Consider the following 26534-nt stretch of genomic DNA (forward strand, 5'->3'; position numbering starts at 1 on the left):
ATGGGGCCATGTATCGTGAGATTTTGAGCCAAAACCTCCTTCCATCAGTGAGAACTTTGAAGATGAAACGAGGCTGGGTCTTCCAACATGACAATGATCCAAAACACACCGCCCGGGCAACAAAGGAGTGGCTCCGTAAGAAGCATTTGAAAGTCCTGGAGTGGCCTAGCCAGTCTCCAGACCTCAACCCCGTAGAAAATCTGTGGTGGGAGTTGAAAGTCCGTGTTGCTCGGCGACAGCCCCAAAACATCACTGCTCTCGAGAAGATCTGCATGGAGGAATGGGCCAAAATACCAGCTACTGTGTGTGCAAACCTGGTAAAGACCTATAGTAAACGTTTGACCTCTGTTATTGCCAACAAAGGTTATGTTACAAAGTATTGAGTTGTATTTTTGTTATTGACCAAATACTTATTTTCCACCCTGATTTACGAATAAATTCTTTACAAATCCTACCATGTGAATTCATGGATTTTTTTTTCACATTCTGTCTCTCACAGTTGAAGTGTACCTCTGGTGCAAATTACTGACCTCTGTCATCATTTTAGGTGGGGGAACTTGCACAATCGGTGGCTGACTAAATACTTTTTTGCCCCACTGTATTGAATTCTAATATCTATTTTGCTGTGGACATTGACAAGAACTATGAGCAGAAAACCCATTTTGCGAGGATTAAACCTGAAGTGGAGGAGTTTTATATGTCAGGGGTGGGCGTGGACTTTGTTCATGAGTGAGGGGAGAGTGACTGACGGGTTGGAGCGGCTGATTTATCCTACCTTCAACCACGGCATCAAGCTCTGGGTAGTGACCCAAAGAATGAGATCAGGGATACGAGTGGTGAAAAGTCTCCTCTGAAGGGTGGCTGGACTTTTTCTTATTCATAGGATGAGGAGTTTGGTTATTTGGGAGGGACTTAGAGTAGAGCCACTACTACTCCACCATATTATGGTGGTTTGGACTTCTGAATAGGATGCCTCCTGGGGGTCTCCTAGGGGAGGTATTCTACCAGGAGTAGACCCTGCGGTAGGTCCAGGACATGCTGGACAGATTATATTTCTAGTTATCTTTCATCTCAATCCTTGGCCCACTGGCATTGTCTGGCTCAGTAGTTACTGTGGTCGGTGGTTCAGTTCCCAGTTTCTTTGGGCAAAATATTGAACCCCAATCCACTAGATTGTGATTGCATGTGTAATAGAAAGCAGCACAGAATACACTGCTGTATGAATGGGTGTAAAGCACTATAATAAGTTCTGGCCCATTTACACTAGTCACCTGTAAAGTAGAAATTCCACTGAAAAAGACTCATAGCTGCTGATGATAGATTTAGTAAGTAAATGTGAGTAAAGCACATCCCATCCCTTTATTCTATGTCCCCTGAAAGGCAGCATGTTAATCCCAGTAAATAAGGGTCAGATCAGTAATGTGTGTCGTGGTTCAGATTGGCTATAGGATGATATCTGCAGTGACTGGGGAGTTGTCCTAAATATATCTGTATTTGACACATGAACTGCATGTGAGAAGGCAGATGTCTGAATCGGTCAGGCAGGACGTTAGACCGGCTTCATCGGTTTGAATAAAGCCCAGCACATCTGACAGAAAATCTCCTGTCGTCTGCTGCACGTCTTTCAGGGCAACTTCGAACAATATCTCAGGCTGTTGTCTGGAGTTCATGTGTGAAAATGGTTTATGATTGCAGGCCAGAAGTGTAAGGTGAAAAAAAATTGCTACTCTCCCAAAAGGGGGAAAAAGGTGCTTTCATCATTTAAAAGGCAGCTTTGCTATCTCGTACACGACAGTAATAATATCTAGGAGACCTTCATGCCTCACGCAGCATCTTCATTTTGTAATCTAACTATGCCCCTGGTGCAAACCCTTAACCCCTGTAACCGCACTTAACTCCAACGTTATTACAGCACTGTCTTCAGATAGCATTCCCTCCCGAGTCCCCACTTCTCCGAGCTGCCATGGATATTTTTTTCCAGAGTTATTTTAAGGGTCTCTTCCAGGGGGGTAGCATCCGGTTTCAAGTAAAATAGTAATTGAGTCTCCCTCCCAGTGTTGGCTCGAAGGCTTTGATCTTTCCCGTACTCCAGTGTTAAATGGTTTCCTCCAAATCGCTGTGAACACGCAGCGACTGGCTTCCCTTTTATCAACAGCCCACTAACTGCACCTCTCTGTCAACTACTTTGAAGCCAGTCTGAAAAGAACAAAAAAAAGAGTCGTCCCGCATATATGCACACTCCTCATAAATGCATGTTTTTAGTTGTAAGGATCTTGTTCTATGTTAAAGGCAGAGCTGTGGGATTATTGCATAGAAGAAAAACTTCAAGTTCTTTTGTGAGAAGAAACTGACAACCATGTTAATGCTAGTGTCCCCCCCCTTTCTTATGGGAAAATAATTCTTATCTTTTATCTATATGTGACAGCAATAGGCCAGTGTAATAAGTCTCAAAGGGAGCTTTGAAAGTGGGGGGGACTATGACTCAGCTCCGTTGTAATTAGCAGAATTTGCATGCTGATGCTTATCTCGACAAGAGGAGAAACTGGGGTAGTTTGAAATGTTTTTGTGTCTGGGCTGGTAATTGGCATCTGACTTATCAGAGGAAGATTGGCCACACTTGACCACTCAAAGGAGCCAGATCCAAACACTGTGATCAAGTGAATTGCTGGATGTGACCTCTGGCAGAGTTGTTCAGTGTGCCCTGCACTTTTATCTCTAGCTCTTTGTACCAACCGCTCTACTTAACTGTAGAGTGTGTGGAAATTGTACTGTAAGCAAGCCCCCCCCCTACACCTCCCAAACACCCCCCCACACCCCTACACACCCCGTCTCCTTCTCTACTTCTTCCTGTTGTGCTCAAGAAAAAATAAGAGCAAATAAATGACAGGAGTCAAGGACGAAATAGGCAAAGACCCAGACTTTGAAATCCAATGCTGATAAATTGCCGGGTGTTTGACTGTGCAAGGCATAGAGGATTATATCGATTTTCTTCTCTGTGTGTATATGTTTGTGTGAGTGAGTGTGATAGCTGAGGAAAGAGAAAAAACAGGCACAAGAGAATATAATATTGTGTTTCATTAAAAAATCTCTAGGATATCTCATTACGGCCACATGATTTTCTTCAGTATGGGGGTTGGTGGGGACAGGGTGGAGCTAGCTGGTGGCAAAATGAATGTGCTTTCCTGTCTCAGATGACTATCTCATGTGTTGCTGCTCAGAACTTGGCCCCAATCTGCCTGGTGTGTCGACTACTTCCTGGCTACGTTTTGCCCAGTGCTTGCTGGTTTTACAGCCTCATCAGATAACTTATCGCCACAAGGCATCTGGAAGACATTTCCACTTTTTTTCTTTCTTCCCCCCCCCTATGTATTATTGTTACTCCAGCTTTATTACTGTACAATGCTATCTCACATGAGATCTTCACAATTCTTTCTTTGTCGCGCTCACAGCAGCACTCGACAATGTTGTCAGATTTTGAGTCACTTGTCTCATGCTACCAGATTATTTGAATGACATCGCGATGTTTTATGGGTCAAAAGACGATATGGATTTCCCCTCCTGTTCGTCTTTTCTGACTACAGTTCAACGGTTCGTACTGATTGGTACTATGTGCTGATTTCTGGTGGTATTTTAAGCGCGTCGTTTGTCTCTGCAGTTGTTAGTTTGTTTGAGAGTGCAATTTAAAGGGCATTTTACTTAAAAAATAGCAGATAATGGCATCTGCTGCCATGGTGAGTTTTTTTTTTCTTTTTTTTCTTTCTCTCAAAGCACTTTTTTTTCAGCAGCTAGAAAAGGTTAGTCCAATTCTCAAACGCAAGCATTAAGTGATGGTTGTAACCTTTAGTCCAACTGCTCTGTGGGTGTCCATCTAGCCTGAGAAACATGCTCGTTCTTGCCATTTTGCGTTCCAATTACTTTGCGTGAGGCAAAGTGGGTTTTTTCATCATTGTCTTGCACTATCTCAAGACCAGCTCTCAAAGAATGCCTGTCTGGGCTGCTCTCGTCTCTGTGGGCCAATCCTTCATTGTGAGCCCACGGGGGAGGTTGATAAGCGAGGGAATTTGAGCCTCAATCAGTACTGGTTAATTATCGCTACCAGATGAGGTGAGGGGGTTCCCCATCCAACCAATCCCTCCTGGGTCTCCCTCATCACACTCGGCTGTTGAAAGCTCTGTCCAGCATTTCATTTAAATGTCTTTTTTCCCCTCCTATTTTCAGTATTTGTGTCCAGTTTTACTGAAAGAAATATACCTGCCGCTATCATTTTGCCAAAGAAGAGTTTTATTAATTGTTTAAACCATTAAACCATTTATTTGTACCAGAGTTCATAATACAGTCTACAGCGGTGGATATATAATTCAATAACCAGTAAGTTTAATATAAAATTATGTATGTAATGTAGCCGAATGCACAGTCAAGAACATATTTTGTTTACAGGCATGCCACAGGGATATAAATATGCATATTTTGGAAACACAGGTTCCAAATGTAATTGTTGTAAACATCTATGAAAAATGTATGCTACACTAATGAGTGCAAAGCATGAATTAGTGTGCATTTAAGAGATTTTCCCCTGCAGACTATTTCTCCTGATCACCACTTGGCATTTTCATTGAACTGTGACATAAAAGGTGTGTATTTGTAGGACTAATGAGAAAAGAAAAAAAGCCAGATACTGCCTCAAAACCTAATTTCCAGCATTCTCTTTTGATGTTTGGAAAATACACAAACACACTTTTTTTTCTCTCTTTTTTTTTTTTTTTATAGGCCACTGCATGGATACTAAGACGTTTAGGCTTCAGATGTTGGCGCTTACTTTAAATCAAATGCTCCTGCAAACAGCTGCTCTTAAAATGCTTTATTAAATGATGAAAAATCAGTTTCAAATGTTCTAATTCTTTAAATCACTCAGTCCATATAATCTGTGAACCAAAGAGTAATGTTTACCACTGACTTTCAGAATGGTAAATGTTGGTCTAAGCGTCGCTCGATATGGCCTCCTCGTAGCTTGTACATTATCCAGTTTCTTGCTAACACTTGGTGTTGAGCCTGGTTTTAAGGCCTCTCATTAGGCAGTGCATTGAAATAAGGCTCCAAGGTGGTCTTGGACTGAGCTCCTTTGCTACTAAGCAGGAAGTTGGGGTCAGTTGTGCCTGTGTGGGATTAGGTAGTCATTAATCACTGGTATACTATACCCTGACACCATTACATTCAGTACTGTAAAGAGTAAAAAGGTCTGAATAAAAATCCTTCACTTAATGTCTTCACATTGGCCGTGGCGGTCCACATTTGAAGTTTTGCCGGCGTCTTGCACTCAGACTATTTGCTAATCCTATTAAGCAGTGAATCATTTCACTAAGATCTTTTTTTTCTCTCCACCTGATTAAAAAAGAGACTGACGTTTTTTTTTAGAATACCATTTTCTGGCAGTTTGCAGCGCAACCAGAGCTGATGCCGTTGCGGTGACCCTCCTTCACTGGTGACCCTGTCATGTTGCCTCCGGGCCTCTGGAGCTTTACCATGGCAGCCAGTATACAGGATGATGGAGAACTCTGAGCTGAAGAAATTGGATCCTTTTCTCTTTTAATCTGCCAGTTGAGTTGGTGCCAGCGCAGGACAGCCAGTGTGTGAGCTAGGCACCCCAGTCATTTTGTCCATCCCTGTATGGCTTGGCCTTAACTCCTCATTTCATGAAGTGCTGCGGGGAATGCTTTGAATACCAGAATCAGTGGGTTGTGGTATCCGTGATCAGGCTCATCAGGCATTGTTGAGTGCTTGGGTTGTAACACCAACTCTCTTTTCCTTTAGCTTGACATTGTAAAAGATAGTAGAAGATGGTAAAAGTCATATAGTCAGATTATTTGGGCTAATCTCTAGAAAGCACGAACACAGAGTCTCTACATAAATCTTAATTTCTTTAATTTAATATAAGTAAAGCCCAGCACATTAATTCGAGCGGGAGGCTGTGTTTTCTTAATTTGAAAAGGACACCTTTTCCACTAAATAGATACATGCCTCAAATAAGCTTTTTCTCCATTTCTACATTGCAGACACCTAGTCCCACCACGCTCGATCTTAGGTTCATGGTTATTTCCCAGAGGTCCTCGACGGTGACAGATGGGCTTTAGAGCAAAGTTTTGGGAGAAGGCTGGATGAAAGACTGCACAGAAAGAGACACGGACTCAGGGTGCAAAAATGAAGGAAAAGCACAGGAGAGTGTGGGAGGGAAGAAGAGACAACCATTTCCATTAGTGTCATTTAAGCAGCCTGATGTTCTGCCTGGAAGAACAAACGGTGAAGATATGGAAATAGCACAGAGACAGGAGCCTGAAGTGCTCAGGTAAATTACAAAAGGCCCTCATCCTGTATCTATCTTTACCTGCACTGAAGGCCTCCATTCATCTCCGATGCGCTACTAACGATTTTCCTGGCTTGTTTTCTTACAAAGGGCTTACAGCTCAGAGATCCAGTGACATATTATAAAGAGCGTGAAAGCAGCATAATGATAACAAGCAGAATCCATATTACTGTTTGCCCTTTACAGATGTAATTTCCCAGTGGTTTCAAATCTCTGCAAAGTGTTTTTACTTTTGATGATGTCCAGGATTTCCTCGTCCCAAGATCAGGCCACAGAAGAGCCTCGGTTGTTGAAAACGCGACTGGCTTCCAGAGCGCTCTGTTCTGTCTCAAGAGTGGCTCAATAAGGAAGGCAGTCACTATGACTGCTGTCAGGCGGTGGGTCAATGAGGGAGGAGGCTTCCTGCTGGGCCAAGTGCAGAATAGGAGAGAACAGGGGGTCTTTGTGCAGAGAGCAGACCCTCGCCAACCCACTCTTTACTGCCTTCAGTGGGATTTCTTTTTTTTTAACACACCCAATGTTACGAGGCTGACTTTGTAATTTGCCGAAATTGTTAACCGGTATCTGGGGTCAGTGCAGATGACCTCGCACAGTTGATGCAGACACCTTTTTCTACTTTTCTAAACTCTCACGGGAAGAGAGCTAGAAGTTGTGGCTTACTAGTTATCACACACACACACACACACACCCCTCACCTAGATAGTAATCTCCGTAATGTCTGAAATCGTGCTTTTAACATTGTCAGGACGTGGGGGAAATCCATCACTAGCCCCACATCTCCATTCTGTCTTCCTCATATCCGAGTGGGGGGGAGCACTGCAGCATATCGCAGCACCACCTTAAGCTGGGCTCCCAAACCTTTTATGACTGCGGAGAAAAGTGGATTTGGGACAGAGGTAACAGCCCATGCTTATCAAGCAGACAAGCCCATTTTCTAGCCCCTTGCTCTCCGCTCGACTTATTCTCACTGGTTGCCTGGTGTGGAGGTTTCTATTTATCAAACACAAACGGATGGGGGCCCGAATAGATTAGACTCCTCACACTGTAATGTGGTTTCTGACCCCTCTCTCCTCCTCTAACTCTACAGCTGTGCTGTTAAAAGCCCGCTGTGTTTCAGTGCTATTGTAAGAAACATTTAAAGGTGCACTTTGCATTTCTCTGGGAAACATATAGCCATCATCTGGCTGTGTGAGCGAAAGACAAAAAACAAATGTATACAAGAGACAGAAATTCCTGTCATTGCAAATTTAACTGATCTCCCTTCTTCTCATTATGTTCTGTTTCAGCAGGTTTTGGTTTTTCTGCACTTTGATGTATGAGAACATGAGTTCTGTTGAGTTTTCTGTCAGCGAGCACTTCACAGTGCATCGGCACGCCACTGCTCGTTCTATTTGTGTTCATTACAATTTTTTTTTCCAGGCTTATAACTCGGAACCTTGTTAGCTGCCAAAAGTAAACTTTTTTCCCTCAGCTCTGGCATAAAGGTTGAAGCTTGTCTTTACTCTAAGATACTGATGTTTGTGCATTTTCTTCTGTTTTTTTTAATCACATGTTGCAGATAGAGATCCTTGCTTCCTGCTGAGGTGCTGGCTGCTTGTCCTCTCTTTTTAACAAGGAGCGACAATTCAGGCTAGTGAACCTTTAAATATCGGTCACGGGTGTGGTTTTTCCAGCTTCTCCTTACGTCACTGGAATTGCTTTAGGTTAGCGTTCAGAAGCCTGTTTATTGATACGGGGACTTTGTTGTTATTCCTAAGGGACCCATTAAATTGGTGAAATATGGATTTTGCTCTGTGTGCTTTCATACATTTTCCCTCATTTTCTATAAATAATCTGAGGGAGTTTGAAAGAGATAAATTTGCCTTGAGTTGGTTATTTTTAGTTGCTTTCTAGAGGAGAGAAATTATACGCTGGCTACACTGCGCTTTATGTGAAACTTCTTTTATGATTGTGTTTCTCTACATGCTACAAAGACGGAAACATGAAATATAGTCATCGGTTTGGAATGCTGCTTTCGCCTTTTGTCAAAATATTTGTTCAGTCTGCAGATGAGTCCAGGGTGTTCGGCATTGATTTACACAATCCCAGCTTTACGTGAAACGCACCCGTTTGAACTTTGGCCACTAACGTTGGCATCCTTGTTTTGGAATCTGTTTGCAGTTTTATTGGATTTAGTTTTGTTTATATAGCACCAAATGACAAAAATAGTTGCCTCAAGGTGCTTTGTATTATTAGGTAAAGACACTACAATAATAGAATGAAACCCCAACAATCAGACGACTTCAAATGAGCAAGCACTTGGCGATAGATAAGGAACTACTCGCTTCAAACAGGAAGAAACCTTCAGTAGAACCAGGCTCAGGGAGGGGCAGCCATCTGCCAGGAGCGGTTGAAGGTAATGTGAGGGAGAAATTGAGATTAGTAGCAGAAATGGTGTTAATGAGTCAAAGATTCTAACAGAAGATTAGTTAGATGCTGCCAAAAAGCCGATTGCCTGCCATCAAACTCCTTACACCCCTGGTTCATCCCAGTGCACAGACGTTGGTTGTTGTGTCTGCAGCTGAATGCAGATGGTTTGCCATTTTCTCAAAAGTAGAGCCGAAGCTAAGCCCTCCCCTACTGTTTCTGCGATTGGGATGAAAAGCTGCTAAAGCCAGCTGCTTTGACTCTGATAGGATGCTTGTAGGACCTTCAAGCCCATTCAGTTTTTTCCCTCAGATAGAGAGCAGCTGAAGATGGTCTTTTGACTGGAGGGGAGCCAAACCTGGGCACAGACGAGCTGCCCAGCCCCACACACCCAACTGTTCCAGCAGTGTAATGCAGAGATGATTAAGCATGTCATGGTGCTTTTGGTCCGCTGGAGTGACGAATTCCTCCCTCAAGTCTCTCTCCATCTGTCCTATACACCATGAGTCAAACACATTTGCTAGTGTTGTCACATTCTGCCCAATATGTAAGCAGGCTCGCTGTGAATTTATTGATTTCCTGAAATTAGCTACTTGCTTCAGTCTAATTAGAAGCCACTCACTTGCCTCCTAAGAGCTGCAGTTAGAAATGTTTTGGGCTAGTTTAGAACATTGTATATTTTATTCATTACTGCTGTTTATTCACTTGAATTTCACTTCCACTTCTGCCTGGAGGGATTTTCAAAATGTTTTGAGCTCTTGCGCACTCTGTGCATTACCCAGCCTAATAAAGTTTTCTTTGCTTGAATTTACTCCGCAACTGCAGTGAAATGGCGCCAGAGCAGTCATAGGAGGATATCTGTAAAGTAACTGCTAACACAGATCTTTCTAAAGGGACTGTGCTCGTATATCAGGCCTCAATTCAGTTGTTCAGGGTCCCTGCTGTACACTGAGACAGAATGCAGGCACACTTCCTCTTCAGTATTCTGGTCCACTCATCAGTGAATTAGTGTGGGGTCTGACTGCTCAGTTTAGTGGGAAAACGGCTTACATTTATTTGCATCTGTTTCTATTTAGTTCAGTCACTTTCCAACAGTATTTTCTCTGTAATTGTTTGTGCTTTCAAGACAACTAAGTGCACAGAGGGCAAGCATTCATATTGCCACCATAATGGACCATGCATTATATTACTTCAATCTTGGATCTCTCGCTAGGGCGCCACAAGGTAGAGAAATTATCTTCTAGTAGTTAAATAGCTGAACTATTGGCACAGGATCCCTCGTTCGCTCTCACACTACTCTCTCATTTTCTGTCTTCATCTCTTTCTATCGCATTCTGCTCTCCCCTCTCCCCCGGAGACATGCCATTTCCTTGGAAGAGAGCAGGCATATTTTAAACTGCATTTAACACTCAGCCACTTATTTCACTCCATTCGTTGAATTATTAAAATACCTTCATACCCCTTTAATTATTTTTCAAGCTCTGCCCCATCCCTGCAGAACTGATAATTGGTGTTATTTATCTAAACAATACCACAGTGTGACTCTTACAGTGGGAGTGCTTGAATAATGGATGAGGTGAATGCAAAGCAATTTTACTTACTCTCACTTTGGCACTGTTCATGTCAATGTGATGTTACCATTTCTGCTCGAGGAAAGGAAATGGCAGCCGCGTTCCTGCGTGTTTACTCCTTCCCCGCACGCTGTACTTATGATAACGCAAGACGTGATATTAACTTGCCAGGGAGGCTAGACTTGGTTAAATTTGTCAGTTCCTCTTGCCCAATTCCAGCGAGGCTTGTGGTTTCATAATAAAAAGCCTCTTTGAGGCTCTGGAATAAGGCCGAGGCACTTTGGCTGAAAGATAGAATGAACAAAAAGATGTTTTGGTTCGGGAACACTTCATTCAGTGTTTGGGGCACTTGGAGTCCTGCAGTGTTCTGTCATTTTTAGAGTGAGCATTGAAACACGCCATTGATGTCAGCGACTTCTTAGGATATGCTGTGACCGAACTGAAAAAGCAGATAGTAGTGTTGTGCAATTTAGAGTGATTGCAAGCATTTCGCACCTTTCATCAACCCTCTGCTGCAGCCTAACCGCAAGCATGTTTCTTTACTGATCTTTGATAGTAGTTACACTCGATTACTGATTAGTAATCCGATAAAGAAGCTGAAGCTTACGGAAAGAAGATCCATGCTGGAATCAGTGAAATCAAAACGGATACACTGGTATGATCTGACCGTGTTAAATTGTGATTGGTTTTTACCACCTGCTACATACAGGTGCTTTATTTTGAAGAGACTGGACTTTCAGAATAAAATTCTTAGAGTAACTTGTATAGAAATATCAGCACTGTTCACATTTCAACTAACAAGAAGTGTGAATAGCTGTGGCGTAGTTTGGTGGATAAAGAATGGAGGCGACCTGGCAACCAGCCAGAAGAAGCATCAGTGTTATATCAGTGTTATATATTACCACTTCCTGCAGGAACTTTCAGAATAAAATCAATGTAAAAACGAGAAATAGAGCACTAACTCAAATTGTCAGACTTTTTAATCCACTGTATACACAGCTAATCAGGTGTTTAGAATGATAGAGAATGATCATCTGGGGAAACTTGAGCAATGCATCCTTGATAATGAATCTGCCCCCATAATTGTGGTGTGATCTTCAAGCCACATCGCCCACTGATAAGCTGCTGGAGAGCAGCAAGAATTTCGCTAATTTTCATTAGCGCTCAGAGAAAAGTGGACCTGACGTAACTTTCTGTGTTGACATCTCACTTCTCCCCTCTGTTGCTCCTCAGCTTCAGCAGTGCAGCCCTTCAGCCCCTTCTGGTTCACCGTGGAGCCCCAGGACACGCTGGCCATCCGGGGGAACTCCGCTTTCCTCAACTGTTCTGCACACAGCGACGCAGCCACGCCGGCACACATCGAATGGAAGAAAGACGGCACCTTCATGAGCCTGGTTTCAGACGAGAGGAGAAAAATACTGCCCGACGGCACGCTGTTCTTCAGCCATGTGGTCCACTCTAAACATAACAAGCCAGACGAAGGAACCTATCAGTGTGTTGCCACCATTGAGAACCTGGGATCCATTTCCAGCCGCACGGCACGCCTCTCTGTAGCAGGTAAGGACTGCGAGATTAATCAGCATAGCCAGCATGTGATACAGTCCAAACTCAACTCTGGTTTATGCTTTCAAATGTGTTGTAGTTACTGTTGAGCTGTTGATCACTCAAAAGCCACTGTGAGATTATGGATGGAGCCGAAAAGCATTGACTAGACTACGTGTTTACCAGCAAGTGCTTTATAGACCTGCTGAACTCCCAACACGTGTTTGCACTTGTGCTGGCTGTCACATCAGAGTGAGTGTGCACATTCAAAAGCTGATTGACAAATGAGGCGATAAGGTTTAGATAATCCCAGCTTTAACTTTTTGTCAGGGCTAATGAGACGTCATAAGAAACAAAAGCTGTTTGTGCAGTGACTTAAAACCTGTCAGTCTTTGCTATGCTCCCCCCTTCACCACTGCATGCTATATGTGCACAGACATGTGGCGTCCGTATACATGAAAGGGTTTTGTGGTTTATTTTTCTTATTCTGTTGGGGGTTTTTTGTCCTTCAGGTGCTCGGCCATTTGTGCTTTCTTTTCTTTAAATTTCTTCACCTCGCCGGAGCCTGAATGCATTTGGATAAATGCTTGTAAAAAGGGTCTTTTTTTCATTACTCGCTGTACAGTGTGACCTTGTTCAGCTCGGGAACAGCAAGTGACGTGGGATTATTAGGTGTTTTGAGTCAAGTCATGCCCCAAAATTCAATTTGCAGCTGCAGGAGCCACAGAATGCATTTACTGTGTGCTTTCTGCTCAGCCGTGCTCCGCCACATTTTAAAGACACTCGACAGAGACCTCTTGTTGACAATGGTATAGCGAGCCTCTCAGACAGCGAGCGCCTGTGTAAAGTTACTGTCCGCCTGCCGTTCTGTTACTTTTCATTGGTTTTTGAATTGCAAAGTAATGAAGCAGTATGTTAGCATTGCAGAGATCGAAAAGATTTTTTTTCTCCTTCACTCAAAAAGCTCGCGGTCTAACTGTGTGTGAGACGAGATCTCGCAGATACGACTTCCCTTGGGAAAAGGATATAATACTATTAGAGTGCAGCAGGGTTTAAAATAAAACATCGGATGGTCAAATAAAAGATATCAGCATTAAAATGATTCTGTGGAGTTTCCTTGTGAACAGACAAATTAGATCTATATTTATTTTCATGAAGACAAATGTGCTGAATGCACTTTGTCCTCCAATTTCATCTACACTGTGTGCACATTTACTAGGATACAGTCTTTGCTGGCACATTACAGTGTTTCCACGCGAATTATCACCCGTCCCTGTTGCATGCACGCCCGTCTTTGTGTTTTGAAAACAGGGATTTGTGCTACTATAAGTCAAAAACTCCACGGGGTAGCTTTAACTATGCAATGTTTGGCATCAGTGGCACAGATTTGATGAAACTTTGGAAGATGACATATTTACAGAAATGTCATTTTAATTGGAATCATTTTTACAGCTGCCATTTACTTCTACTCCAGCAGCGACAGGGGTGGGAGACAGGTGCTCCTGGAGTACAAATAATATCTCCCCCTGCGCTCGCCTATAATGCAAAAGGGACGTGTTTAGTTCTTGTTCCAAGATGTGTTTCCGCTTTGAGACAGCATCACAGCCAGTGGGATCTGTCTGGGTCAAACATGATGGGATGTTAGATTCAATCAATTTCTATTTGACGAGAGTAGCAGGTGAAATCTGTCAGCTTTTATAGGCCCACGTGCACATGCGTGCTCTGGGGCTCGCTGCTCACATGGTAATTTATAGACTTAAAAGCTTCAGCCACTGTGCATGTGCATATAAACACAGACGCATTTATGGTCGCGCTTACATAAGCCCATACGCGCGCGCACACTGCTGTATCTCCAGCTGTCTGGCAGGTGGCCAATAAAAAGGTTAATTGCAGTGTAGAGAGAGCAGGCCATTAGGCCGCCATCAGACCCTGGAACGATGGCGCAGGCAGGGGTGGAGTGGGCGTGACCTCTCCGATGTAATGACGGAATGAGTCACGGATGGCTGGCGTGGCAGGGAGCATATCTGACAAATACCGGGGTAATATCTGGGATTGATTGCAAGGGGACGTGCTGCTCATTCTTCTCGAGCAAACGCGTCTACTTCCACACAGCGACGCAATCACGACAGCGCCGCTTTACCGTAAAACCGTAAAGGGAGGTAAAGCTCTCCCGCTTTACCTCTTTGCCCTGATGGGCTCCGCTACCTGACTTTTTTCAGTTCTGTTTGTTTATATGCACAAAGTGAAGGTGGAAACAGTATTTAGATTCAGTGAAAGACAAAACACGGTTAGAAGAACACACGGGAATGTAACCAATCTGAAGGAAATCACTGTTTAAAATGCAGTGAAGTAATTCAGACTGTTTCGTATCATTCAGCTGACGTGGGAATTATTTAAAAATGACTGTATGTAAAGAAATAAAACAATTAAAAGTCCTGTTTCATATATTTATATAGAGAGATGTTTAAAGGATTTTTTTCAGTTTCAACATTTGTTATTTTTCATAGCCTAGCTCTGAGCTCTCATTCATGTACACACGGTAAGATCTCTCTGCCTTGTGTTCCCTCTTTGCTCTCGCTTTGTCATCCAGTCTGTCTGTGTGTGTTTTAGCCTCTGTGTGTGCACAGTCAGATAGTGTGGAAACACAAGCAGGGCTCAGGTGAAAGAGAAGGGGAATGTGGCCTAGTGGGGCGCAATCTTATGCATTCAGTTTGAGTCTATGCGAGAGAGAAAAGGAGGGGGGGGGGAGTGAGAGAAATTATAGGGCAGAGAAGGAGTGAGCGGTATACAGCAGTGTTAGCCAGGACACAGAGCGAGACGCGCGTAATGAGAAATCCCATCTTAACTGTCTGCTGTTCTCCCACGCAGCCGTCTCTCCTCCCACCGGCACGCTTTGAACTCAGCCCTCTTTAAGAATCGCTTGAGGTGAGCCCCACCTCACTGCCGCTTAACAGGGAAACCCCCAAATGAGAAAATGGAGAATTTATTTTGCCCTCTCACTGTCTTGGAGCCTATTTGGTTTGTTTTTCCTATCTGACGTCTGTGTATGTACATGAGGCAGCCAAATCAAGTGCTTCACCTCTGTTCTGCTGTGCACTCTCTCTCTTTCTGTCACCTATAGGTTACTCCGGCATATAAAGATGGCAAAAGCCACTTATTGCTTTGCTTTGATATCATGCTTCACTGAAATCTCATTTTTCCCCTCCCCACAGTGGCAGAAATTATAAACTGAACACCGGCACCCTTCACGTGTCACATGTGTCGCCTCATATTTAATAGTACTCATCCTTTGATAGAGTCAGACGCCTTTTGAAGGATTTAGGAGTGTCGGCAGATTCTTTAATCCCCTTTTTTTGATGTATTTTAATCTGTTTTTTGACGAGGGGGGTAGGGGAGGGGGTGCGTCACACCCCCGGAGAAATGACGGCTTGAAAATGTGGAAAAGGATGATTGCATCACCGTTGCAGGGGGAGCGCTTTGTGCTGTTGTCGGAGGCACTTTGTTGTACTTGCAGTTAAGTTGACATCTTTACATATTGTGAATAATCACAAGTCAGCTGTGTTTTCACAACATAAAATGGATGTCAGCCAAACACGGATCAAGACGTTCAATTGGGATGAAACATAATAGGGCACTGAGGTTGCCATGGTTCGCAAGATTTCCTTTGAATGACTCTTTTGTGTGTAGTACATTTTCTTCGTTCAGTGGCTCGGGTAAATAAAATGGTAAAAGGTTGCAAGGGAATGAATGGATACATGGCTTTATATGCCCGCTTTGAAAAGGATTTTATCTGAGTTGAGTGATTTTGTTTTGTTTCTGTTTTTTTATAAGCGGCATATCATTACTTTTCACTTAAGGACAGGCAGACATTTTTTTTTTAGCCTTTTAAGGCGCGATTGCGTCAAGTTTTGACAAACTCGCACATTCACCAGGTGGCTCGAGTAATATGCTTTGGCAGCTCGGTTTAATCTTTGTTAAAACTACCTCGGTGCATTCAGCTCATCACATACAGCCTTTCCTCCAGCCATGACAGGGACCGCTGCAGTTCAAGTTTCTGTTGAAATATTAAACTCAACACGGATTGTATTTATAAAATGTTCGTCAGAGATGGACGTGGCTGCTTTAAGGCAAGAGTACCTAGAAATACATGTATCAGGATGGTTTTATTGGCCTCTTAAAGCTTAAGAATGACCATTTTTAGGTTTACATGCAGCTTGGATACATACCCATCTGCACTCACCTGATTTCTGGAACACTGTATAAATGATTTCTACTTTCTATGTGTTTTATTTTGCTGTGAAAGCTACTTTTGGCTGGTCCCTTATTCACAAGTTGGTCACCACAGTGGGCGGCTCTGCATGTTTGATTTAGCAGATTTCTTTAGGTAACTCCGGCTGCCTCTGGGACTCAACCACAAAGGGATTTGTCTTTCCTCCGGGGGATCAGACTTACTTGTGCTCTCTGCTTGTTAGGTGAATGTATAAACCACTACGCTATAATTGTGTTCATTCTGTGAAACATTAATTATACTTAATGTGAGAATTAAAAAAGATATTTTCTTACCAATTGTGTGTCTCTGTTGGCTAAAGTCTAATTAGGTCACTGGAGAGCATGCGAGTCCTCCTTAGATATTCTGAACTTTGTTTTCTCCCCTTTTTAGGATCAATATATAAACCTCACCCTGTTTATAATAAACACACAAAGCAAATAAAATCAAGGACAAACAAACACCGGTCTTTTCCCTGCTATGTGCGCCGATACAGCCCAATCAGCTCACGTCTAACCACTCATGCCCACGAGCTTCTCAGCTGTTCGCTGAGGGTTATGTGTTCACTTCATTCATTCATCCTCTACTTCCCTTTCTTTCCTTTACCTCTCTCACCTTTGTCTTGCTTTCTTTGTCAGTTCTCTGAGTCACTAAATCACCCTCCCGTCCTTTCTTTTTACTCCCTTTACTACCCCTCACAGTCTTCCATTTTCTCTTTATTATCCTTTCAGTCCTCCACCTTTCAACTGCTTCTACACACTCACCGGTATTCACAGGCTCTAGCACTCATCCATTTTGCAGGCCCACAGTGGCCACGGCAGTTACATAGCTCCATCTAAAATATAGAATAATAAATCTCCAAAACAAAAAATCTCAGAGGAGCTCCAAAAAAGAAACAAACCATCCACATCTGTTTTTCCTCATGAATTTTTTATTGTTTTTGAGAGTGTCTACATTGCAAATCTTGAGTATGTCAACACTAAAATGAATTTTTTTAAAAAATACTGAGTTGGAATTCAAAGACACCAATGCCTGAAAGCAGTTGGTTCGGTCCCACCAATTAAATTCCTGCAGTCTCTACGTATTGCATATATTAAATGATTGTGGACTGATATGAATCAAAACTTGACTGGTTGACAGAGACGTGCAACCCCAGGGTGGTGATTTTTACTCATGTCCTGTTTACACTTGACACCTACAACAGTTGCAGATGGATCCAGGCTTTAATCTGCACCCTGCAGTCAATTTGTTGTGATTTGGAGCGACTGTTTTTAAAAATTCATGTCTCTTCAAACGCAGTTAAGTGCTGCGTAGGAATAATATTACCTCAAATATGCAGTAGTGTATTTTAAATTTCTATATAGCTTGTCAGGCATTACAGTTACCTTTGATCTGCATGCTGACAGATGTCTTCACAGGCATGAGCTTGCTCACTGCAAGAACCATAAGCAGGCTAACAAGTCCCTGTCCTCAGATGAATGAATCATTACCCCACACGTTTTCAGATGCATGACAAGCGAAACAACTGTAATGCACAGTTTGCGTGACTGTGGAAAGCGGGATAAGATCGACTTGGCTTTCCTTTATAATTTTGGCATTCCAGTGTAAGCCGATAAAGTTGGATGACCATCCAGACACCCATCTTCATTCGCTTATCCAATTCAGGGTTGCCATTGGGCTGGAGACTATCCCAGCAACCTCTGTGTGAGAGGCAGGGTACGCCCTGGGTGGGTCGCCAGTCTGTCGAGTTGTAAATTTGATTGATGGAATTTTGTTCTTCTTTTGGATGGACAGAAGAATCCAAAAATCCAAGCATAGATTCTGGTTGCTCCCAATGCAAAAAGGCGTTTCCCACTGATACCCAATTATGTGCCTCTTTCCTGCTGAGTTGAGGGTTGTTGCAGTGATGAATTGTTCTGTCCCGGAAGCAGTGTCAGGATCACAGTGGATTCCATTACCCTGATTTTCATCTCTCTCTGGCACATGACAGGAAGGAGTGAAGTCAGCTCGAGATAAAGGCGAAGAAAGAGACACTTAGGCGCTTTCATCATATGTTAAGATGAAATTGAAAACATGTAGCTATCTTTGGGACAAAAGTCATGAAATTTGGAAATACAAAGACAATAAAAAACAAAACAGAAATTGGTATATGAGTAGTTGGATCTAACTGTAAAGATGAGACTAAACAGGACAAAGAGAAAGAGGACGGAGAAACTCGGCAGCTGAGAAAATATGATGCATGATGTAGGATATCTTGGTTGAGGATGGAGCTTTTGGGAAAGATCCATCTTTTTTTTTGCTCTCTAGAGGCTGGCAGTGGGAGAAAAGTGTCGGCGGGGAGTCTGTTGGGCTGGAGGTAGATGACAGCCTCCATTTTACGTGTATTCACTGACTGATTAGGTCCTCTGGGTAGGTGGAGAGGCTGATGGAGACAGCCCTATCTCTACTCTCCAGACACCGCAGTGTCTAGTGTGTGGTTTTGTGTGTGTGTGCATAGAAATTTACACCTACGCACTTAATTGTCTTTATGCTTTCAGAATTTTTCCAGTTGAACACCGGTGCAACAGAAGTTTGTTGCTACACACGTTAGCTGCTTCAACACAGGCTTGTTTCAAGCTTTTTCTGTTTTTGCAACGACTTAATCTTGCTCCTATAAATTGTCTCCCAAAAAAGTCCTCATCACACAAGTCACTGCTAAATCAAGTTTTTTGTATAAAGAGTTTTTTGTGTTTGTTTCTTTGAAGAGGATCGTCTTCTCAGTCACATATGCTGCTCAAATGTTAGATTAAATATGGCATAAAATTGTAATTGTAAAGGTAATAGCTGTAAGTCAGAAGCTCAGGCTTCACAATGTTCGCTTTCCCACATTTTTGTATCCTCAGGCACACAGCTCTCTCTGTGAGCATGTAAGCCCGCCCACCTGCACTTCCAACCTCCTGTTACAGAGGGGCAGCCAATCAAAAGAAAACTCAAAGAAGCGTGGCCTTAAAGGAGGGAACTCTAAAACAGATTGATTCAAACAGAGGATGGACTCAGGAGTTATGTTATATAAGATGAATGGACTGTGATTTCTGAGAGATTTTATAATCTCCCTTTCTACATGAAACGATGATGTGCTATGATCCTGTCCCATTATCTTTATTTCCTTTTGAGTTCATCACCTTAAACACCACAAATACTCAGTGTTCGCTGGATGTGCACAACCAGCAACTGGGCAATTAAAAATTACTGGCACTGTTTTTACTTCGGATTCTATTTCTCATGTAACCCTGTCCATTTATCTGGGCTTGGGACCAGCACTGGGAGGAGACTAGCTTGCACCTGCCTGAGGCTGTGGTCTGTGACTCCTCCCCGTCTTGAACCCAGGATCATTCCTGTGTACTGTGACTGTAGGGTGAGCACTAGACCATAAAAATTAAATGTTTAAGTATGAGTTAGAGCTCAAATATGACCATTTATACTAGTTACTGGTTGACTTTTTTTCTTTCTAAACCCCATATAAGACCTGGCGCTGCAGACTTACTTGTGGGTACATGGATATATAGAGAAAACACACCAACTCCTCTGTGAAATAAATTCCACAACAGTGCTAAAAGTAGCACAAACATACCCTCAGAGATAATTTCGGTGTCTGTGCCAGATTATACCCTACTACACGGAGAGTGTTTGAAAAAACAAAATACCTGGGGACATTTTCTTCGCTACAATGAAGCCGCAGTTAGAATTTCAAATTAAAGTGAAGTGTCCAATTGAGCTGAGAACATTTCCAGCCTGTTTCTACACTACGCTGGTACAATTACGATGTTCTAATGACAGTGATAATTGACTGCTGCCGTCAGCGGGTGAAGATAAACTCTTAATGACTTCCCAAACTCGCTCTCTTCTCCTCTGTGTTTTTCGGGGCCTCTGCTCCCCACCGTGCACCTCGACTCCCCTGCCAGCTGAACTTCAATTCACAACTGTACATAGTGCATCTCCCAGTATGTGGGAGGCATCTGCACATCAGTGAAGAAACTTCACTGCTCAAGGCTTTCCACACAACCTTAGAGATTTCCCTTAAATGTTCTCATTTTGTCTTTGGACCCAAAGGATAAAATCCCAGCATTGGTTACAATTTGGCTGGTTGCACATCATGTTAATCAGCTTGAGTGTTTTTGTCTTTTATAGACATCTTGCTACCATCTGCCCTAATATATCTACTAGTACTTGAACAGCATCATTTCAGGATCTCATGCAATTTTGAATTGGGCATCAGCGGCTATAGTTGTATGTGGGATTTCCTTGAAATGTGTTAACACCCTCGTAGGATGAATTTAACACATTTACCACATTTCACTAAAGCGATACACTAAATAAGACTATTCAAAATCTGAATTTGTCACATTAAAAGGAACATCACAGGATATGCTTTTACACCAAAAAGCATATTGGATAAACAACCAGAAATTAACATTAATGCTGCAAGATGTTGGGGAGATAAGTGAATTTAAAATATCAAAATTGAGCTGTGGTGTCTGGCACCAAAATGTTAACAGCAGATCCTAAAATCCCTGTAAGTTGTGAGGTGGGACCTCTGTGGATCTCACAGATGCTGGATTGTATTGAGATCTGGGGAATCCAGAGGCCAGGTCAACACCTCAAACTCGTTTTGCACCTGAATCCTATTGCTTTGTGTCAATGTTTCCATAAAAGGGTGCAGGTAACTCAACAGACCAGGCCACTTTCGTTGATCCGTGGTCCAGTTCTGATGCTCACGTGTGCATTGTGGGTGTTTTTAGCAGTGGACAGGGGTCAGCATGGACACTCTAACTAGTCTGCAGCTATGCAGGCACATACACCACAAACTACGATGCATTGTATATTCTGACACCTTTCTTTCAGAAATAGCATTACATTTTTGGGCTATTTGATCTACAGCAGCTTGTCTATTGCATCAGACCACACGGGTCAGCCTTCCATGTGCATCAGTGAGCCTTGGCCTGTCGCTGGTTTACCACTGTTCCTTCCTTGGGCCACAGTTAATAGACACCGATCATTGCAGACAGGGAACACCGCACAAGAGCTGCAGTTTTGGAGACGCTCTGACTCTGTCGTCCAACCATCACAACGTAGCCCTCGTCAGACTCGCCCAGATCTTTACACTTGCCTGTTTTTCCTGCTGCTAACACGTCAGCTTCGAGGGCAAAGTGTTCACTTTGGGCCTAACACATCCCACCCTGTAACAGGTACCATGATGAAGAGATAATCGCTGTTATTCACTTCACCTGTCAGTGCTCATAGTGTTATGCCTGATCGGTGTAGTTGTGTATAGAGGTTAGAGACTGATTTAGAATAAATTCTTCACTTCTCTCACCTACCTGGATTCTTGTTGAGCAAAACCGACTGCAAAGAATCTTTCATCAAGTATTTAAAAAGACAACTTCAATCTAAAATTGTTAGTTTGTGTAGTTACTTTTGAACCTTTGAAAAAAAGGCTGTAATTGATGAAAGTCTGCACTCACATCTTCATTGTGTCTTTTCAAAACCACTGTGAAGGTGTACATAAGCATAATTACAAAAATGATGTCGTTGCCATTACAAATATTGTGTTCTGAGTGGAACTGTGTTAAAATACGAAGCTCAGAGTTAATGGAGAGTGACGTCTGTGGTAGGAGGCAGATCTTACCAACCAAGTTACTTACAAATGACTTCAAATGACAAATTTGACTTTTAACTGTGGTTTGGCAGGATGATGGAATGGTCGCGTTGACAGGTCTCACAGTATGAAGGGACACGTAGACCTCCTCAGGTGACTGCACAGCAGGGTTCACTCCTAAATCTAAAAAAGAAAAGGTTGCCCGAGGAGAGCGTTATTTAAAGCTTCTCTGAATCCACATAAAAAAAAGAAGAAGACACCTGGCTACACTTGAGAGCATTTTGTTTATCCTTCCCTCCCTCATTGACATTCACTGGTTATGTCTCCTACCTTGTGGTTCTTCAGATAGAGACACGTACGCTGTTAGGGACCAGTGTGCTCATCCACGTTTCCCTTTCATCTCGCAATCCCCGTCCAAGTGAGCATACATGAGGCAGTTTTGGGTTTTCATACTAAAGCGTCCCCATGTTTCAAAGCCAAATTGGTCTTCATAAGGCTTTTGAACCCTGAAAGAGAGTTCACTCTGTTTTTTTTTTTTTGATGGCTCCCCACGCCTCTAGGAAGTCTTTTGAAATACACCTCGGCATTCATCAGGCAGCTGCGGTGGACAGCAAAAGTGAGATTGGGGGGGAGAAGTTTTTATGCCACGTTGATGGGGACCAGCCAGCCTGGAGTTTTCATATTCAAGGTCACTTGTTTTGACAGCTATTCATTTAGTTTATAGGGAGTAGTTTCATAAAAACTCATCCCAATATCAATGCTTTTATGAGCCTCTTCACTCAGTCACTCCTGTCTTGGCAGAAATCGGACTAAATAATGACAGCATATATCATATCTTTTATAGGACAGCTTATGTATGATGGTCTATTGTGAGTAAATGTGCAGTTCCAGGGTGACGGAGATGGGATTTGATTTTGTTGCTCTAGATGTAAATAAAATATGGTTGAAATGCATATTTTAACCCGGCTTATGCTGAAGATGCAAAAAGAAAAAGAAAAAAGCCTGTGTGTGTGTGTGTGTGTGTGTGTGTGTGTGTGTGTGTGTGTGTGTGTGTGTGTGTGCGCGCAGTTGTGTTTCATTGCTTATTTTAAACTGAAAACCTCCTCGCTTTGGGCATAGATGGAATATAGTGAAGAAACTAAAGTGTGAAGTACCCAGAGCATCTCTGCTTTCTGTGCTTCAGAGATCAACATTATTTATGGGTTTCCATGAGCACTTATGGATATTACGACGGCAGTAGGAGAGGGGGGGCTTGCATGGAGAGGGCTACGTTTAAGGTGTGAGAGGTGACGCCTTGAAAACGTATTTCTCTCCACTTCCGCTCAGTTCACATCCCACGCTTTCCCTTCCAGCTGACTGGATTTAATCTTCTCCAAAAATGCCTTTTTAGTCCTCGGTTCTCCTGCCTCACTTAAGGTACATTCATTGATATTTTTTTTCCCTTCAGTGACAAAGAGGCTTTGTCTCTCCCCAAAATGGCCACATTCTGCTTGACGACCCTTAATGGAAACTTCATTTGCATTTATTTAGTTGCTTTTACGCAAAACACACACATTCCTCTCTTGGTGTCACTCAGAGCTAACACAAGGGATGGGGGAAGAAGGGCATTTTGAAGGTAGCAGGCTGGATGGGTGGTACTCATCACGTATTCTCATGTGTTCTACAGAGCGACGGTGACAAACATAAAGGGCTGAATGATAAACCGTACGTGCTCTTCATCTAGAATAAGGACTGTTTGGGGAGCCTTTGGAGCCTGTTCAGACCTGCTTGAACACTGGAGTCTGTCTTAATGCACAGGGGCATGGCATGTGGGATGCAGGCAAGAGCTGTGTGAGCGAGAGCGACGTGTGAAAAAGGAGAGCGCGATAAACAAGGGGAGATGGAAAGCAAGGGAGTGATGAGCTGTTTCGTTGAGCGCTTCGGCTACGTGACGGAAAGTGTTTGAGTGCGTATGTGTAGATCCTCCTTTCACCGAGTTGCCCTGAACTCTGTGTGTGAGGGCCCAGGGGAGGGTGTTCAGGCTTTCCCCACCGTCCCCACACCATGCTGTCACTTCATGACTTTTTGATTAGTGGATGGTGAACTGTGGAGGTGTTGAATTAAGGAAGGAGTGTGTGTGTGTGTGTGTGTGTGTGTGTGTGTGTGTGTGTGTGTGTGTGTGTGTGTGTGTGTGTGTGTGCATCCGTGCATGATTGCAGGGCAGCATGGAGGCGTTTGACTCGCTGAGTTGAGTCTGATGAGACTTGATTGATGATTTTTAAAAAAAATAAAAGTAGAGGCTTCCTGCTGTTAGTGTTGAACTGTGTTGTTACGGGATTGTGTCATACAACTGTTTGCGTGCTTTCTTGAAGATTGTGGAATATCTTGTGCTCCAAGGTCAATATCACGTCTTTTTGCTTTCTTTCTCTCACACGTTGACAGGTCAGATGAGGCAAAACAGCACCACAACAGCACGCCTTCCATTCTACACGTCTATCCATCTCACCTTTTAGATGTCTTGCGCGTTTAATGCTTACCTATCAATACCTTTTACATTTACAGCCAGGTAACGGAAAACTAGCCTGCATGTAGCGGTTTCATATGAGCACATGGCTTTCATTGCTGTGGATACGTGCGGTCGTGTGGTTAAAGGACAGTAATGCTTTCAGCTTGTATCATTGTAATGTGACATTTAGTTTGCTGGACAACACAATGTGCCGGCAAACAAATTGTCAAATCTATATAGTTAACACTGATCGGCACAGCATCTGCTGCGTTTGAAGGCAATGCGCTACAGATGGACTGAAGTAATTGCTATTAATGCCAAACTGTCAGGCCGACCAGGTGTTCTACAGATCTGTTGCGTCCTTTTCCATTAGGCATCAGCGACTGATTAACCTGCCTTCATGTTGCTTTGCATTATTCCTGATATGATTTTTTTTTTCAATCAGAGTGCATTGTTTTCTTCTATGTATGAAAAGGCACAGCTGCACATTTGCCCTCAGTAAATAATATATCCGTTTCATATTTCCACATTTAATTAACAATAATAAAGCCGGCGAGTGAAGAGACGTACTCTGGGGCTATGGATGCTTCACACTCTGTGATCCTCATTCAAATACTAATCTTGTCCTCCTGCAGCCTTTTCAATATGTGCATTATGCTTTTGCAATGTTTGATGTCTGTGTTTGCGTTAGTTTGTTTAGTCGGCGCTTACGCGTGGCATCTGCAGCTCACCAGACGTGGCTAATGAACTTTGAAAGTGTGTTGTGTTTTACGCATGTCTACATGGAGAGATTGGTCTTCTCCGTTTGTCAGATTCCTTGTCGAAATATGAGCGGCTGTGCTCGGGCTGTTATTGACGCTCACTGGAGCATTTCGGAAAGATGTTTACATGAATGCGGAAAAGAGAGGAAAAACAATCATAACTGTTTTCTGATCTCTCAGCACTTGACAGGCACAAGCAGCCGGCTCCTTTCACTAATAATAAATTCATGGCTGTAAACTTTGACTGGAAAATCCCAAACTAATATAGTTACTAGTTGAATAAATTTTGCTTAAGACTTGAGATTTAGACAATCTCTAATGGCCTGTCACTTGGCAATGAGAGGTGTTGAAAATTTGCACTAAAACCCTTTTTTATCCGAACATAAAGTAACGCAATGTTCTGATTTGAAATTCAAAATGATGCTAGAGTTATTTATAGGATGGATCCAGTATTTGGATCAGATATCAGTCCAGAGCTAGCTCAGGAAGTGTGATCGGGTGGAGGTGATGATGTTCTGTCTCTTATACAACAATACAGAAAAGAATACAGTACTATGAGTTTGTGTTAGTAGTTTTGCGTACAAAGTAGTACTTTTGTAATGTTATTTACATTACATTAGCTCAATCATTCATTTATTAGCCATTTTAGCCTATGGTAAATAGTTGATTTCCCATTGGCAACGGCAGCTCAAGCGAAATAGTAATGCGTCCCAAGCTAAATGGCAATGTGTATTTAAGGATGATACAAGAAGGGAACATGATTTGAAACTCACTCACTTTTGAGTCTTTTGAGGTGCTTCACTAAACAGGAGGTATTTCCTCCACTGGTCTTACAAACCACGATGGTACTACTTGCATATTACCTTTTGTGGCTCACTCATCACCCCTTGGCTGTCTAAAGTACTTCCAGAGCTTACTTAACTGTCTTTGTTATGAACAACTTAGGTTAGCGCTGTCGCGGCAGCTGCTCTAGTCACCAAGTCATCGTCTTCCATTTGTAGTTTTTGCTGCGTGTGGGAGCAGCTGGGTGAGGGCCCCCTCTTCAGCTGTAGAAGATCTGTAGTGTCCCTGTACTTCTGGTACTTAAAAAAGAAAGAAAGAAAAGAAAATGGTGTATGGCATGTATATCTATAGTACCTTGCCACATCCTCACAATATAAAGCATACGTGGCTATGGGAAGGTTTGCTCAAACTTGCAACGTACACCTGGTAGTTTGTTCGGATCAACCATAAACAAACCGCTCTGGAACTCATTTGGAGCCACACTATGACCACCTCTTCCAAAAGGTCTTGGCGCGGTTGTTTTGGTCCACACCGACCGAGTGAGGTCATTGTATTCACACTTGCACCAAGGGGGAAAAGAGCCAGATTTCACTTAAATGGACTAAACAGCGCAGGTGTGCAAACACCTTAAGAATGATAACTGACAATTTGCCACTGCATCACACCTCTTGACCAAGTAAAGGATGATGAATGCTCCTGGTCATGTGCAGCGACATCATCACCTTG

General features: G+C 42.9%; 1 protein-coding gene across 13 annotated transcripts in view; it reads left to right on the top strand.

The window, feature by feature from the left end:
- neo1a (neogenin 1a) overlaps nucleotides 1–26534 on the top strand; it is a 162251-nt gene that overhangs the window by 51691 nt on the left and 84026 nt on the right. For all 13 annotated transcript variants that reach the window (XM_076884798.1, XM_076884802.1, XM_004557994.6 and 10 more), the window contains exon 2: nucleotides 11569–11892. In XM_076884798.1, coding sequence (XP_076740913.1) covers nucleotides 11569–11892 — 324 coding nt within the window. The remainder of the gene's footprint in view (nucleotides 1–11568; nucleotides 11893–26534) is intronic.

The sequence above is a fragment of the Maylandia zebra genome, linkage group LG1, assembly GCF_041146795.1.
Source record: "Maylandia zebra isolate NMK-2024a linkage group LG1, Mzebra_GT3a, whole genome shotgun sequence".
Taxonomy (NCBI): domain Eukaryota; kingdom Metazoa; phylum Chordata; class Actinopteri; order Cichliformes; family Cichlidae; genus Maylandia; species Maylandia zebra.